The 16,200-nt window shown below is 45.0% G+C and overlaps 1 protein-coding gene across 1 annotated transcript in view; it reads left to right on the forward strand.

Annotated features, from left to right (window-relative positions):
- ABHD2 (abhydrolase domain containing 2, acylglycerol lipase) overlaps positions 1–16,200 on the forward strand; it is a 63,226-nt gene that overhangs the window by 20,098 nt on the left and 26,928 nt on the right. The window contains exon 4 of the mRNA XM_090029083.1: positions 15,549–15,724. Coding sequence (XP_089885209.1) covers positions 15,549–15,724 — 176 coding nt within the window. The remainder of the gene's footprint in view (positions 1–15,548; positions 15,725–16,200) is intronic.

The raw sequence follows: 16,200 nt of genomic DNA on the forward strand, positions 1-16,200 counted from the left end.
CCAAGCTGTTTCCTGTGCTAAGCATGTATCAGTTTTCTTTGGCTTCTCAAAGGTGCTGGTGACAACTACAGATACACAGAAGATCCATTTTCATTTCCCTCCCCCCTTCCCCTACCCAAGACTTCCAGGATTTAAAACTACAGATAGATTTCATTTTGCCAAGTTGAGATGCATGACTCCATAAAAGCCTTTTAGTAAATAGTGAGCTCTTCTAGCCTTAGTTTTTCTTACTCTTTTATTCTTTTGTTTATTGTTTATACTAAATAGCCATGCTGCCGGGGACCAGAATGCTGTTGCATACTGTCCTGTTTTGTCCTTTGGCTGCCTCTGCCTTCCCAAAACTAGCAAATAGCAAGTTGTCTAATGTCCTTCTCCATCCATTCACTAACAGTTTTGAAGGAATAAATGGAAAATATGTAGCGTCTTACCCTAGACGGATCACTTCATCAGGACAAACTGGAAGGAAGTTTCATGCTTTATGTAGCATCAGGCTTAATTAAGTAAACAAGTAATAAAGCAGAGACGCTAATGATCAAGTTGTGCACCATGGGTTTGCTGATTGGATCAAGGGGTTGTGGACCTCTGCCTTCCCCTTGCTGCATGATCCAAAAAGCCAGTGCTGAATGTCATTCCATGTAACTGGTACAACAGCTTTCCAGCCTAGTGGTTTGGCTAGAAGCCATTTTCTCCTGACTTCTGTTCTAAAGATGCCTTTTATGAAAGACACCAGCTAGATGAAACAACTTTATTAGACTTTGGTGGCAGAGGCACAGCCAAAAAGCTTTCTGCCAGAATGGCTCTAACTGACCAGCTTCTGCAGACTAAAGTAGACTTCTGGTGTCTGCATTACTGGCTCCTTCTTTTTCCAGGAAGGCTCAGTGGAAATATGAAGCTCCCTGAATAGCTTTCATTTGGCTGTTGCATATTTGTACTTGGTATCAGATTCAACAGGCCACCTGAGCTGCTGCAGAAAAGCTACTGCTAAATATTTTAGGGGCTTTGAAGGCTGCTGGTTTTAAGATGATTTCAGGGGAGTTGAAATCAGTTGATAAGCTACAGCTCCACTTAAGCAGGAACAAAGATGACTTGTAAAGCTTCCCAATCAGTCGGGAGAGAGAATGTTAAGTATCCTAAACTTTGAAACACTTTTTCTCCCCACCCACCTTTAACCCCATCCTGAAAGAACAAGGAATGCAACAGCATCCCAGTCAAACGGGTGTTGGCTGGCCTCTCCTTGACTCGACATGCTTGGTATAACCTTGTGCAAGGCCTGTAACCTCTTTGCTTCTTTCTGCATTTGTACACCCAAGCAGACACCTCGGAGGTGATGTAAGGGTAAACTGCTTGGGAATCTGTTTAAGTGGAACAGTTGAAGTAGGCTGTACACAAAGTACATGGTACTTCTACAGCAGGAAGCCTTTCTGTTGCTGAACTTTGACTTCACGTGTCTGAGGCTTGGAACAATGATGCTTCCTATAAAAAGAAAAAAAAATAGAGCTATTTTTGTGTGCTTTGTTTGAGCTGCTTATACAGCTGTTGCTCCTTTTAAATTGGGAGCTCTGCACGCTCTGAAAACAGTAATCCCTTCTGCACAAGCCTTGCAAACTTAATCTGCAAGTGCTTGTTAGCATTGGTGGTATTCATGCAGCACTGTTATGCAACATGCTTGCCTAGAAACTCTCTTCCCAGAATGCCACGTTTACCGCACCAGTGCCTGACACATGGGGCTAGACTGGGCTTCTGTGATAAAACAGTCTCGAGTGCTAAAATAGCCTCACAAATCCTAGTGATAGTTGCGTAACGGGGCATACAGCATTTAACCTGTTCAGACAGGTCATCAGGTTAAACTGTGTGTACCTGTGGTGACACGAGGTAGTTGGTACAGTAGATAACCAACAATCTTAGACTTTCTTGTCGGCTTTGAATTGTAGAGTCCAGCTGTTGAAATGCATTGATGTTCATGACAAAGTAAGGTTACATGAAAGATATTTATAGGGACAGTTACTAGAAGTGGTAATGGGCTCCCTCAGTTGTCTGCGTCCATTGGTCATAGTAGAACTCTATGAAGTAGATCTCTGCAAAACCCTGTGCTTGTTGTAATGAGCTAGATCAAAAGCCTATTGGTAAACTGTCCTGACCCTGTTTCCATTCTAAGGCTAGCTGACAAACAGGGTTTCCATTTTAATAGCATCAGCAAAAAAAAAATAAAAGAGGTTTCTGAATTGAGCAGAGCAAAGACTTGAACTGGTTTTGCATGCTATAGTCCTCCGACTGCTGGCTGGTCACATATAGGAGTTTTTTCAGTCCCTTATTCCATTCTTCCATCCTGGATCCAAGAAGTCTTTCAAATGACAATTCAATGTCAGCTATTTATTTCTATATATATTCTGCAGGAGTATGGCCTAGCCAGCCATACTCGGTCACTTGTAGGTTTGGACTGAAAGCTGGCAGTCTGGGTCTTGCACTAGTAGTCACCAGTGGGAATTTAAGGCATGTTTACACAGGTGTGTGTGTGTGTGTGGGGGGGGTGGTTTCATTAGGGGCTCTGAGAGCTCCTGTAATTAAAATGCCTGCAGTGTTTCCTGTATCGGTATCCCTGCATTTCAAAATGGTGGTGGGATTACTTTATCTAAAAATTGTTGAATGAGTTTTAGTTAAAGCGCCCCCACCAGCATTTTGAAGCATGGAGATGCTGATGCATGAGACATGGTGGCTGGCTGGCTGGAGCATGCAATTATGGCATGTCGGATCAGTCTTCTGGCATGTGTATAGGCACTCTTAATTACTCGCTGGAAAGTTTTGAACTTGACTTGCAGTAACGGGCTGCTGCCATTGTAGACTTCATTGGTTTTAGCCCTGCTTTTTAGTGTTGCTGCTTGGGCCCTTGTGTGAAAGGAGGAATAAGAGCTTTGTGCTATTCCAGTGGGCTGTTTATGTATTTCTTCATCTACAAATATTGTGAATACCCCAGTATAGAAGAGGCTTACTAGTGTGGGATAAATGCTACAGGAGTTTGTTTAGACAAGAGACTGAGAAGCTGCTTCAATATGTCTCTCTTCCTTTGGTTTACACCAGGGCAAGATTTTGGAAAAGCTAAAAGGAGCCTTTGTCACTTCCTTGGATTCAATAGTACAGTTTTTGGGCAAGTGTCTTGCTACTGTCCCCAGTGGAAGACCACCCAGGCTGTGTGTTTGCAGTGTCCTGTAGGGCGCTTCAGTATTACAGACGAGCTCTTCTCATGGTAGGGCTTAAAGTAGATGAGTCTTTTAGTACTGACTTCGACACAAAGATGAAAGAGCTGTCTGACAAGTCTGTCTGCAGCTGCACCTGTTTTTATAATCCTAAAAGCAAGGCAAAGAATTGAACCATTCTTTAGGTGTAAAATATCTAAACAATTTCTCTGCCTTGTATCCTGCAGTATTTTTTTTTTTTTTTGGCCTTTACAGGTTGCTTGCTTCTAATGCGCTGGAAAAGTGTCTGTTCAGGTACATGCCGTTCTGCTTTGTTTGCATGTTAAAGGCTTTGCGAGAGCATCTCTCTGTGGTGGCTGTTAGTTATTCAAAACTCTAGCTTTTCATCTAGAAGGGTCTCGGCCTCAATTAAAAAAAAAAAAAAAAATTCCAATGATCTTCCCAGCTCCTATGCTATTTGGGAATTTTTTTTTCTGTCCAGTGGAGTTAATGTTTCCTGTGATGGGGTACTACTCCATGCAGCTTTGCCACCCACTAATGCTGAGACTGGGGAAGTGGCTTTAGCTGCTTGGAAGGTGAAGATGTTAGCATCTTGGGAGCAGTTAATGTTGCCTATTTTTCCCTGCTCGCGTGACATCCAGCATCAGCATTAATAAATGGTGCATAGCAGGGAGGCTTCTTTCTGCTGTCTTACAAATAGTAAAAGCTGAAGGTCAGTCAAATTCTATAAATAAAGATGTGTGCTCCTAGTATTGTACTTGGCAGTCCTAAATCATCTTTCATCACAGGACTTTGTGTTCTTGGTTCTCAAGGATTTAAAAGAAAGGAGAAAACCCCGCCGCCTGTCACTCAGAGAAACAGACAGCATAACTGTTCGCTGCCAGGCCTTCTGAAGTACAGTTGTAAGCATCTGAGGGAACAGTGAGCCCACAGATCTACAGTCGGCCAGTTGCAAGCTCACTTATGGGACTATCTGTAAACACTTGTTCCACACAGTGAAATTTCTTTTGTGGCTAGGGATCATACTCCAGTCTCGCTAGGGTTCACTGAAAGATTTGCCATCTACATGGCTTTTTTTTCCCCACCTGATGGCCCGAGGAAAGACAATCTGTCTCTTACAGCCTCTTGTAGACTTACTACTTCATGCAAGTCAAAGTATGCATTCATTTTTGAGCTACTTTAGCTTACATTGTATCTTGTAATTGGCCACATTTGTAGGAGAAAAAAACCCCTTTTTTTTTTTTTTTAATTTAGGGGTAAGTAAGTATCACCATCCCTGTGTTTAAAGCTAGATTGATTACCTTTATGAACTAAATCTCCTTTAATTTGCTTCTTTTCTATTACGTGTGTGTGACCTCCACTGAAGCATTCAGTTTCTGGATTTTGAGCTATTATCTAATCCAAGTCTTCGTATCCATATCCAGAATATAAACTGTTGCCTCTCTTGATGCAAAAGAAGCCACAGTCATTTCATCTTCTCCCAGGTGGAAACCTGATGTTAGTTCATTGTTATTGAATAGCTTCTGTTCTCACAATTTCATGGGGCTTTGATCTTTTTTTTTTCCCTTGTCTTTGTGTTTGGTGTCTAAGTCTCCTAAGATCACAGTAATAAATGCAGCAATAACTACAAAAACAGTACTGATAGTACTCCGCAGTTTTTAACTACACAGAATCAATTTTCAGCCCTTATGATAAGGGACAGAAGCAGTGTTAAGTTTTTACTCAAGACGGAACTGATCCATCATTCACTAGCTTTAGTACCTTGAGGCTTGCCACTGTTTTCTAATGTTTGTAATAGTTCTCTACCACTGCTGACCAAGGGTCCAAGGATAGAGCCAAAACATTTTAGTTGTACTGGGTCAGAAGCAAATCATGTAGAATGCAAATAGGAGCTTAAAAGAACTCGTTTAAGTTCATAGTCCCTCCTTAATCACCAAAGCTGGGACTTGCCACCATAAATGAACTTTCAGCTGCTGATCCAGGTCATCCAGGGGTTTTAGTTGTACTGAGCAACAGATCTGCCTGCTTGCCATCCAAGTGATGGATTCAGCTTTCTAACCTTGTAAATTAGTGAAAGATCTCTTCCTTGCCAGCTTCTCTTATTTGAAATTGATCTTTTTAGCTGCTTTTTTTGACTAGTTGGAGCTGAAATTTTAAATAGGGACCTACTAAATTCCATGACTTCTTTCAAGTGGTCTGCAGCATTTTACTCAGCATCCTGGGTCCTGTTGGAGCCTGGGTGCTTAAGGAAATTTGTAGGACTTGTTTTTCCCCTTTTGTTTGGCTTTGTCATCACAAGGTTGTTTGAACACGGGTGAAAAGCCATTGCCTGCAAGTTGGGAGTGAGTATTTTTATCTCTTGCAGTAGTGTTAGCTTGATGGTGGCTATTGCATGTAATGGAGTCCAAAGCAGGTAACACAAACTGCAGATGCTTTCTCATGTTTTGTTAATCTAGAGTTCTTTATTTCCAGGAGAAGGAACAAATCTCTGCCTCAAACCTGCATACCCTGCTCATTCAAGGCTAGTAAGTGCTCAGTCTAGCACCTAGCAATAGACACAAATCACACATGACTAAAGCTGAGATGTCATTGCCTTAGGCCATTGGAAGCCAACCTTTTTTGTAGGGGTACCACTCTGATCCCCTTGCCCTGCTCCCTCTGCTGCTCTGCTTTCTGCTTCTTGCTCTGGTTTCTGCTGCTTGCCCTATCTACCACTGCTCTGCAGGACTCCTCCCTGATCTGCCATGTGCCATACAGAGGCCCATGCCACTTGTCATGGATGGCGACCCCTTCCCTAGACAAAGCACTGATATTTGAGTACAGCTCATATCTAATGGATACTCTGAAAATTTGAATGCCTTGTATACTTTATTAAGGTAACTTCTTGTTTGCTTCAGATTCCATTAGAAGGTGGTCTCTGATTATCCCGAGATCAGGTCCTGACTTCTAGTGTCCTTGGTGCCAGGATTAGGACTTTTTGTAGAACCTCAGACATTCATTTTAAGAGGTGGACCCAGAATGTTATGAAAATGTCCTGCAAGCTGTCGTTGGACTCATTACTCTGCCCATGCCTGTAGAACAGGGGTCAGCAACCCCTGGCATGCATGCCAAGTGTGGCACGCAAAGCCATTTTGCTTGGCACACCGCAGCCAGCCCTGGCTCCGGGAAGCTGCTGCCAGCGATGGAGCCCAGGCTGCTCCAAGCAGGGCTTGCAGCGTCCCAGCTGTGTGCTGGGAGCAGCCTGGGCTCCAAGCTGGCAGCAGCTCCCAAGAGCTGGGGCGGCTGCAGCCGGGAAGCTCCAGACAGCTGTGCCGGGGTCCGGCACCAGCTCTGCACCGGCGCATGCAGGTGTGCGTTGGAGTGGGCGGTGGGGGCAGGACCTGAGGCAGCACAGCCCTGGTCTCTTCCCTGTTCCCGGCACAGAGATGACGAGCCTGGCACAGCTGTTTGGAGCCAGTCTGCTGCCGCAGCTGCCCAGAACCCGAGCTGGCTCCAAACAGCTGTGTGGGACTTGTCATCTCCATGCCCGGAGCAGGGGAGAGACTGAGGCTGCACTGCCTCAGGTATCACCCCCACCACCGGCTCCAAGGCATGCCTCCACGCACCGGTGCGGAGCTGGTGCTGGACCCCAGCACAGCTGTCGGGAGCTTCCCGGCTGCAGCCGCCCCAGCTCTAGGGAGCTGCAGCCAGCTGGGATCCTAGGCTGCTCCCAGCACGCAGCTGGGACACTAAGCCCTGCTCGGAGCAGCCTGGGCTCCAGCAGCTATCCAGAGCCAGGGTAGCTGCTGGCAGCCACAGAGCCCGGGTTAGGTTGCAGGGGCGTTGGTTGGGGGGGAAGGGGAAGTAGGTCTGGGGGACAGGGGCTTTGAGTGGGGGGCAAGAGGCAGTAGGGCACAAGCAGGGCATACTGCCATGTACCACTTGCCCTCATCTTGTTTTTCTGCCATGCCAACACACTGGCACCTTCCAAGGTAGGCATTATGGTGTTTTTCAGCACTCTGGCCAAAAAATGTTGCCTACCCCTGCTGTAGACCCTCTGGACCCCTGCCCTGCATCCTTTTAATCAGCTCCTTTTGTTGATATAAAAGCTCACTGCACTTGGGCAGTGCAAGGTGCATCTATATAAAACAATCTTAAGGGCCTTGTGAAGCAGACTGTCATTTTTGGTGTGCCGCTGTGAAGATCAGTGGTTCCATAACGACTCTGACTCTTTTCTAAATCTCGAAAGGCAGTCAAATGGATCTGCTCCTCGGGAATAAATCCAAGCTGACAGCTATGACCTGGGTGACAGGATCAGCAATTGGAAGCATCATTTAGGTGGGGAGGAAGAAGTGGAATTTTAAACTTGAATATTTAAAAAGTTATTTAACTCCAATAGTGAAAAGGCACTTGCGGTGTTCCAGCTTTGCTGCCTCTCCATGAAGCATTGTGATTGTGACCAGTGCAGGGTCATCACATCTATTACATTGAGCTCCTGGCTAGGTGATGAACAACTGTAAACTGAACTGCACGTAAATGAGGGAAGAAGCGTAAGCTGTCGTCTTTTTTTTTTTTCCCCCTCAAGAAGGTAACAGTCTGTCAGCAGCTGGGCTGTCCTTTTCAAGCTTGGAGAGAGGTGAAGTACAAACAGAGGGATTTCTTCTGTCAGACAGCTCATCATCCAGAATAAACTGGAGTCAGTCTGCTGGAACTGTTCCCAGTCCCATAGAAAAATCCAGAGGTCACAAAAGGCATGGAGTGCAGTTTATTTAGGAGCGTTAGTACCTTTTGTTTAGTACCACAGGTTCAGTAGTATTGACATTTCAGCTCTCTCCATTCATGGACAAACTGTTAAAGTTAAACCAGTGAGATGCTGCTTGATGCTAAGGTATCTCTTTCATTGATATTTAAATTATTTAAACTAATACTTTGGGTAGCATGAGATCCAGAAAGAATGTGGCCATATTTCTATTAGTTCCTTGGTCAGAAATTTTAACCAAGCTTATTTTATGCATGTTACGAACAGATGTGTTTTAGTGTGGGGCTATAGCAAAATGCAGTATGTTGCTCTTTAAATATATAATTGAAGCTAAAATGTAAGCTAAACCACTTATTCATATCAACCTTAAGGAATGAATGAATCCTTGAGAGTACAGTCACTGAAGATAAGCACTCCATTGAGAACCTAGTTGTCTTCCTGGCAGGACCAAACTTCTGCCTTTTGGTTTTTGGTGGAAACTTCTCATGTGTGTCCCTTTTGATAGCTTTGTGTAACTACTTGACGCCTTTCTGGCTCTGACTGTGGGGCCTAGTTTGTGCTGACTTCTTGAGGATTTAGATTCATCTGGGTCCCTTTTTGTGAAGACAATTCTGGTAAAGTGTTTTTTTTTGGGTGGGGGGCAGAGTTTAAGAACACAGGCACTCGCCTCTCTTGCATGCATTAGATTAATGTCAGCAGATGGGGTTCTTTGGGTAAATGTGACACCTTTTATTAAACCAACTAAATAGTTGGAAAAAATTGTTCTTTACAAGCTTTCGGGCACAAACACCCTTCAGGCATTGGAGAGGCTGCTGTTGGTTTGGGTGCTCTCCTGGGTAGATTAGAAGCCAATATGCAAAAATACAAGTCTGAAAATGCAAATACGTGGCAGACAATATGGGGGGAGGGGGAGGAGAGGGATATTAACCTAGTGAAAGAATGCGAACTGTAGAGGTTACCTGGGGTTCTCAGATGGCAGGCAGGTTATAATGTGTCATAAATCTGGTGTCTGTATTTAGTCCATGATTTTTTTGTGTCTGGTAGATCTATGAAGTGAAGTTTGTAGGCTTATCTACGAAAGGTTTTTTGTAAGCTTTCAGAGAAGAAATTTTCTCCAGCTATTTAGCTGGTCTGATACAGAGTGCCAAAAACACAGCAACTTCAACTTGTAAGATGTTAACATGGCAGGGGAGTCGCAAGGGGCCTGATCCTTGTTGCGGCCATGTAGCCCTGGCCTCTTCCCCACCTAGAGGCACACATCGAGCAAAATGCCTTCAAGTGCCACACTCTGGCACCCATGCTGGGGGTTGTCTACCCCTGTGAATCCGAAGAACCTTGTCGGTTGATGTCCTTAGACCAGGCTTGTCCAACATATGGCCTGCAGGCCACCGTGTGGCCCGCCAAGCCATTTTCTGAGGCCCGAGGTACTGCAACGGGAAACTAAAGTAAACAGTTTACTTTCGTTCCCACCCTTTGTCCCTCCCCCAGCCCCTCAGCAGCTTCCTAATGGCTGCTGAAGGGCTGGGGAAGGGACAAGGTTCCCACGTGCATGGTGTCAGCTTGACATTGCTGACGCGGTGCAGCTCTTCCCCTCCCCTCATTTCCTAGTCTTGCCCCTCCCTTCCTCATTTGCATGCCAACCCCTCCCTTCTCCCTCATTGCAGGGGTTCCCCGCCCTGCCCCACGCCAGTCTCCTCCAGCCGCATGGGCTGGAGCAGGTGGTGGTGCAGCAGGTGGTTGGGCACAGGGGCCACAGATGCCAGCTCGAGGGAATTCTGCAGCCGGGCCCGCAGGATATGTGGCTGTGGCTGTGCCTGTGGGGGCGGGAAGCCGGCGCCACTCCCACCTCCCTGCATCCCACCCGTGACCACAGACATTGCGCTGGGGGGGGGTGAGTCATGGATCCCAAGGAGGGAGGGAGCCCTGCCGGTCAGGCTCAGGCTGCCGTAGGGGAAAGGGAGCAGGGGGGTGTCCCAACACATCCTGCACCCCCTGTAGGGTCCCTGTACATCCCCCTGGCTGCTGAGCCTAGGCACACAGGTGTGGGAGTATCCTCAAGGCTGCCCAGCTGGCAGAGAGGAAATGCCAGGGTCAGGCAGCGCCCCTTGACCCCTGCGCCCCCAGGCCACAGCCAGACTGGATAGGCAACAGGAGCATCTGCTCCTGCCCTGCCAGCTGGATGTCTCCCCAAGAGAGCGCCTGCAGATAAGAAGTTAAAGATCTGTGATGCATTTCAACCAAGTATTTGAAAACTAGGAGGCATGAACTATGGTAATAGAAAGCTCTGCTAACCTTTGGAAAAATCAGATCCCTGCAACAATTCTCTGGAGTAAATATGATGTCAACAGAGGTTTTGCATTCAAAAATGGTTTTTACCCCTCTGCAAATTGTGGACAATTCCATATGGACAAAGGCAGGAAATTAAGGGTGCAGCAGGGTGGTACACTCCTCTCCAGCACTGCTTGGCGGTTGTTGAAAATAAAACAGTGCTACTAGACCAAGTTGTTTTTATTTGGATTTTAAACCACATTTTCAGACCCAGTTCATTGTCGCTACCTTCAGCTTTTATTGGTGTCCAAGGTCATGTGACATCACTTCCTGATGTGATACCACTTTCTGTAAGGTCTTTGAATATGGCTCGCTGGGTGATAAAAAGTTCATGATCCAGCCCCACATTCAAAAAGGTTTGACACCCCTGCCTTAGATTAACACGGCTACAAGCAATAACCCTGAAAAATGTTAGATTAACATCTGCTTTCTGGAAGGCACTGGGATGTCCTGGCAATGAGTGTAGCAACCTACATGGACAGTGCATAATATTTAAACTTCAAATAAGAGTTGCAAGCAAAATGCATTTCCCAAAAGCAATTGCAAAGTAAAGCACCACTTAACATGGGCTGACAATGATACTACAGCCTGAAACTCTTCTACAAAAAGCACTGTAACTGAATTTGTCTTAAGTGCTGCCAGAGCTGGACTTTTGTTTCTAATGAGCCATCTGCCATCTGGTTATTTGTGGCTTGCATACCAGCTCATTAGGGGTTTCAAATAAACGCTATCCATTTATGTACCCTGCACAAGGAATCGCATGAGGCTCATTCATTACTATGAAGAATGAGTTCAAGCAGTTTGTGGCATTTATAGTGTGGGATTGCACAGCAAATCATCGTGAATGATTTTTCACTCGGTTCCATTTATCTTGAGAAACATGTTTCCGTGACCCAGCTTCCTTCCTTACCCATGGTCTGAGTCTGATGAAACCTTTTTCTTTCCAAGCACATAGTTGCTGCAAAATCTTAATGTGCCTGGCATTTTGCAAACTGCTGCTGGCAGTCCCCCAGCCCCAGTGCATATTTGCACATATAAAGATGCTTCGCTAGTAAAAGATAAATGCCATTAGCTGTCTCTTGCAGCCTCTTTTAAAAGTTTTATAATTGGCTGATGGATTTCCATAAAATACACAAATGACTTATGTGGTTACAAGGCAACAGTTTTTCTAAACAAAGTAGTTAGTCTCTCACGCTCTGTGGCCTATAGAAGTAGATATTACTTCTGCAGAATCTTTTTTTGGCCTTCTCCAAGTCTGCTTGCATGAACAACGAGTTACATTTTTGGTTTGGGATTTCCTTTGAACTTGTCTTTCTGGTCCTGTGCTGAAAGCAAGGAATGAAGAGAGAGGATGGAAGCATACAGGAGAATGGCCAAACTTGTATCTAAACCAGATAGGCACTCCTGAGGGGGGTGGGGGGAAGAGTGATTTCTCTTGTTGGTAAGCAGCAGGGCCAAGTTCTTGTTTATAGTCTAGGACTGCCAAAGAGCAAAGAGTTCAGTGACCCTGCTTTGTTCTGAGAACAGTTCCTACATCAGATAAGGTATGTGGGATTCTAGCATTTGTCCTCTTCAGGCTGTTGTGTTTTGTGATGAGCCGAAATATTGCTCTGAGATAAGGAAGCAGCATGAAGAAAAGCACAAAGATACTAATGGGGAGAAACCAGATTGCCAGCTCTTATCAAATTAGTGGCACCTGTCTTGTAGTGGTTAAGATTCTTGCCCTCATCTTTTGTGTTTGGGCACTGACCATTAGAAATGATCTTGTGGCTGTGTAGTGTGTCATTCCTTTGGACATCTAGATCTGTCTAGAAAAATCCCCAAACCTTTCCTTCTGTCTTTCTGCTGTTGCCTTTGGAAGTCAGTGAAGTGCTTTGGTTGATGTATATTTAAATCATTAGGTTAGTTGTGGTGGACTTATCAGAACTGCTATCCTTTCCTGAATACTGTATAGCTCTTTCTTTGTTAAACATCAAGGAGTTTGAAAGAAAATCTTGTGCCTTTTAGTGATCCAAAAAAAAAAAAAAAAAAAAAAGTGGGGTTGTGTCAAACAATGAACAGTTGAGTTGAAACAGTAGTTATTGGTCATATCTAAGGTGCTTCTCAATCAAGTCTGTCTTGTGACACGTCTTCTCCTTTACGAAGGTGACAAGATGTAGCTTTTGATTTTATTGTTGTAGATTGTCCTTGTAATTGTCCTTCCTTTTTTGTGTCCTTATGACAAGGTATTCAGCAGAACTCGCAGATTCATTGGAATCCGACAGGCCGTGCTGTGAGTGCTTCTGTTTTGCCCTCGAACTTGTAACCTTCAGGCTGTCAACCGTGCACCTTAGTGCCTGCATCACCCTAGCCTCTTCCTTGTAACCAGTACATTTTAAATTACAGTTCCATACATAGCTGGTAGGACTTCAGGATTTGCATGGCCTAGAGAAATTTTCAGAGCAGCTGTAATCATCTTGGAATAAACTCCAACTCTTGGTCATGATTTGATCAGGGCTTCCTTCTAGCATATTTCCATTTCTGTTGTTTCTGTCTTCCGGGATCTGGTAACCACAGATGCACATTTTCACATAGTCTTGTTCCCAGTACATAATCATTGCATTCTCGCCAACTATCAAGAAGGACCCTGTTCTGTAATCTCCAGTGGTTATGCATTTTTCCAGCAGTGTATTATGGAGGAACTGTAGCAGGTTTCCACATATGTTTAAAGCAGAATTTAGATCTTTGAGTAATACATTCTTTCCCAACCTTTAAGCTCTAGCACTTGCAGTAAATAGTTTCCATTTAGACATGACCCTTACATTTTTCTGACTTGAGATGAAGTCTCTTTCAAGAACCTTTGTGCCCTTTCTTAAAGCTTGAGACCTTGAAAAGTGACATTTTGTTGATTTATCCCTTTAATAGCAAGTTATGATGATAAATAGAAATTTTTGCCATTTAATGTTTCCAGTGTTGGGACTTGTAGAGCCAAAGTTTCTGCTGGTGCTCTGTGTACACTCTGTTACCTGCTTCCCATGCTATTGAGCAGAAGACAGTGCAACTACTCTTGCCTGTTTTAAGCAAGATCATAAGGAATGATCTCTGGCCCCATCATTCAACACTTTGGGAGAGCTCTGAGAGAAGGCTTGGAGAGGTTGTTGCCTGCTACTTTCCCCTCTCCTTGTATCACATGCTAGAAACAAAGCTCTTGGCTTAGCTGTTCCCCCCGCTCTCCAGCCATTGGAGGCTTCAGTCCTGCATCCTTCCTGTGGGACGCCTTCCACGCCTGTTGTGCAGGGCCTGTGTCAACAGTACAGGCTGCAAGTGATTCTCATTCCCGACAGGCTTTCAGTCTATTTTTCACTAGGGTTTCAGCCAAATGTATGCCTGCCAAAACCAGAATAAGACAGCTATGCTGTCCAAGAAAATGCTGGGTCCTCTCTACGCATTCACTGACAGTTGGTAGATAAGAACCTGGGTTGAATCCCTTCAAGAGGCTGTGAAATGTGAATGTTAAGATGGATGTCAGCTGTCTTAGCCCTGCATAATGACCATATCCCCCTTCCAGTGTTAGGCTGGTAATTTCCTCTTCATCTGCTTTTAGCAGTGGATTGCTTCTCAGTGAATGTAACTGCCTCTATCTTTATAGACCTGTAGCTGAAGAATCTTGTTTGCTAAGAATATAATGTGTCTCTGGACAGGTAAATGGGTTACTTTTTATCACCCGAGAGCCATAGGCTGAGCTGCATGCTGCTAAGGAGTGTTGTCTAAAAGGCGGATCTGCCAACCTACGTACAGAACAGATGAAGAATCAGGGAATCGGATACAGTAGACCAGAAAAATACTTAGAGCTGGAGGGAGTATGTTACTTTACAGAATCAGCATTGTCCATATCATATATTGCTTCTATTTGTGGTGAGAGGGGAAAACCCCCAGCCCCTTCCTGGCATACAGGGAAGGGGAGGAAGGCCTGGATTACTGCCTGAAAAGTAATGAGGAGGGGACAGAGCTAGGTTTTGGACCATGTATTCCCTCTTACCCCTTGCCCTCGCAAGAAAACAAGAAGTTGTTTCATGTGATCCAGCAAGCTGTTCTGAAGACACAAGGCTGTTAGCCCACCCTTCACCATGTCAGCTGCTCTCTGACCTGCTTTATGGGATGCGCTCTTTGTAGCGAAGAGCTTCTGAACGGGGAGGTGTGCTTTGAACTAGTCCCCTGAGGCTTTTTCTGCTCTCCAGGTTAATGAATCGTAGACATGCTTTCATGTTAAGGCCTGATGTGTGGTTGCATGCCTCCTGAGGTGTGCAAGGCCTCTGCCCCCCACCCCTTTCCTGGTGCTGAGGTGGCAGCTCTTCATGCCTGTGCAGCTTTATGCCTCTCATTTAGCTTTGAATTCTTACTGACTGTACTGTGTTGTTAGCAGAATGGTTTACCTGCCCCTCCCTCAACCCCCATGTTTTTCCATTTGGTTTTGGAGGAACAGTAAACTAGACAATAAGGCCATCTGCTTTGGCAGCCATCCCCCTGTGCTTCTGATAAGCAGCAGAACTGTTTTACCCTTCATCTGAAAGGAAGCGCTTTCCTAAGTGGCCTTCAAGGGAGTCGAGTTGCCTCATTATTATGGATCTTTTTCTTCAGCCCTTGCCTGTTTCAGCATCCTGACCTGTCAGAGGCATTTGGTTTAGTGCAACGTACCAGTCACTTGTCCTCTTCAGTACAGCATACAAAGAAACTGCTAATATATAGTATACAGAGGAACTGCCCTGAGACTTAGCATGTGACTGAGGTCAGAGACCAGACTATGAGCCTGGTTTCATTACCGACCTGCTACGTAATCAAGTGCTTGTGCTCCCAGGAGTATTTCTGTGGATTGCCTTCCAGCAAGTTTTTAATACCCTGTTAATGAAAGACTTCAAAATTTGTCAGTGGTGTAGATCGGGTTTCAAGCGGCTGAATGTGTACTGGGTTCGCATCGAATCCAACTACAAGTTGATAACCTTATAGTTTTCTGTGGGCACTTATTCTTTTGTTACCACCTTAATGATCAGGAAACTTTGGATTCCAGGTTATTCAGGACCCTGTGGATCCTCTGCTGCTGTCAGTGCTGACGACTTCTCGGTCAGCAGCTCTCCTCTTCTTTCCTCTCTGAGCTGACAAGGCTGATGCAGTCATGGTAGCAAGTATATTGCACCTTGTTTCAATTAACAACGAGTAATAATGGGAGCATCTTCTTCTGAATTAAAGTAGACTCGTGTAGATTTTTAAGGCATAGTAAGACTTCAAAACCAAATACTACCTCTGTTTCCTTGCAGGTACATTCCACCCCTGATCTGGGGGAAGAGTGGACATATCCAGACTGCTCTCTATGGGAAGATGGGGAGAGTGAGATCACCACATCCTTATGGTCTTCGCAAGTACCTCACAATGTCAGATGGAGCTACAGCAACCTTCGACCTCTTTGAGCCGCTGGCTGAACACTGCATTAGAGGTTTGTCAAACAGCCATGTTGGAATGGGTACCTCAGTCTGTTTGGCTACAGAAACTTGTTTAAATATGATAAAGAACTTTTAGTAGGGGGAAAAAAATAATAATGGTGCTGTTCCTGAGTAACCCAGACAGGCAACAGGGACCGCTTCGGCCTAGTGAGAGGGAAAGGAGGACTTGTAGCCTCACAAATTGTCTGTCTGCTATGCAAAACCTGTACCACTTGTACTAGAAACTTACTTCAGACCTAAAGGGTCCACTACAAATGGTTTTGGGGGGGCTGCTATTTCAAGGCTTTTATTTTAAATTTGGGAAGTAGGCAGATGGATGCAGGTCGGACTTGCACATGTAAACAGGTCATGGGCATCTTTTATATTCCTGAGGCTTAATGACTGACAGCTTGTACTTTGTGCCTCCTGGCATGTACTAAGAGAAAATCAAATCTGAGATCATTCCTTCTATAAACTAGAGCTAATGTGT

Source organism: Crocodylus siamensis, chromosome 15 (assembly GCF_052110815.1).
Source record: "Crocodylus siamensis isolate JL-2025a chromosome 15, ASM5211081v1, whole genome shotgun sequence".
In the NCBI taxonomy this organism is placed as follows: Eukaryota; Metazoa; Chordata; order Crocodylia; family Crocodylidae; genus Crocodylus; species Crocodylus siamensis.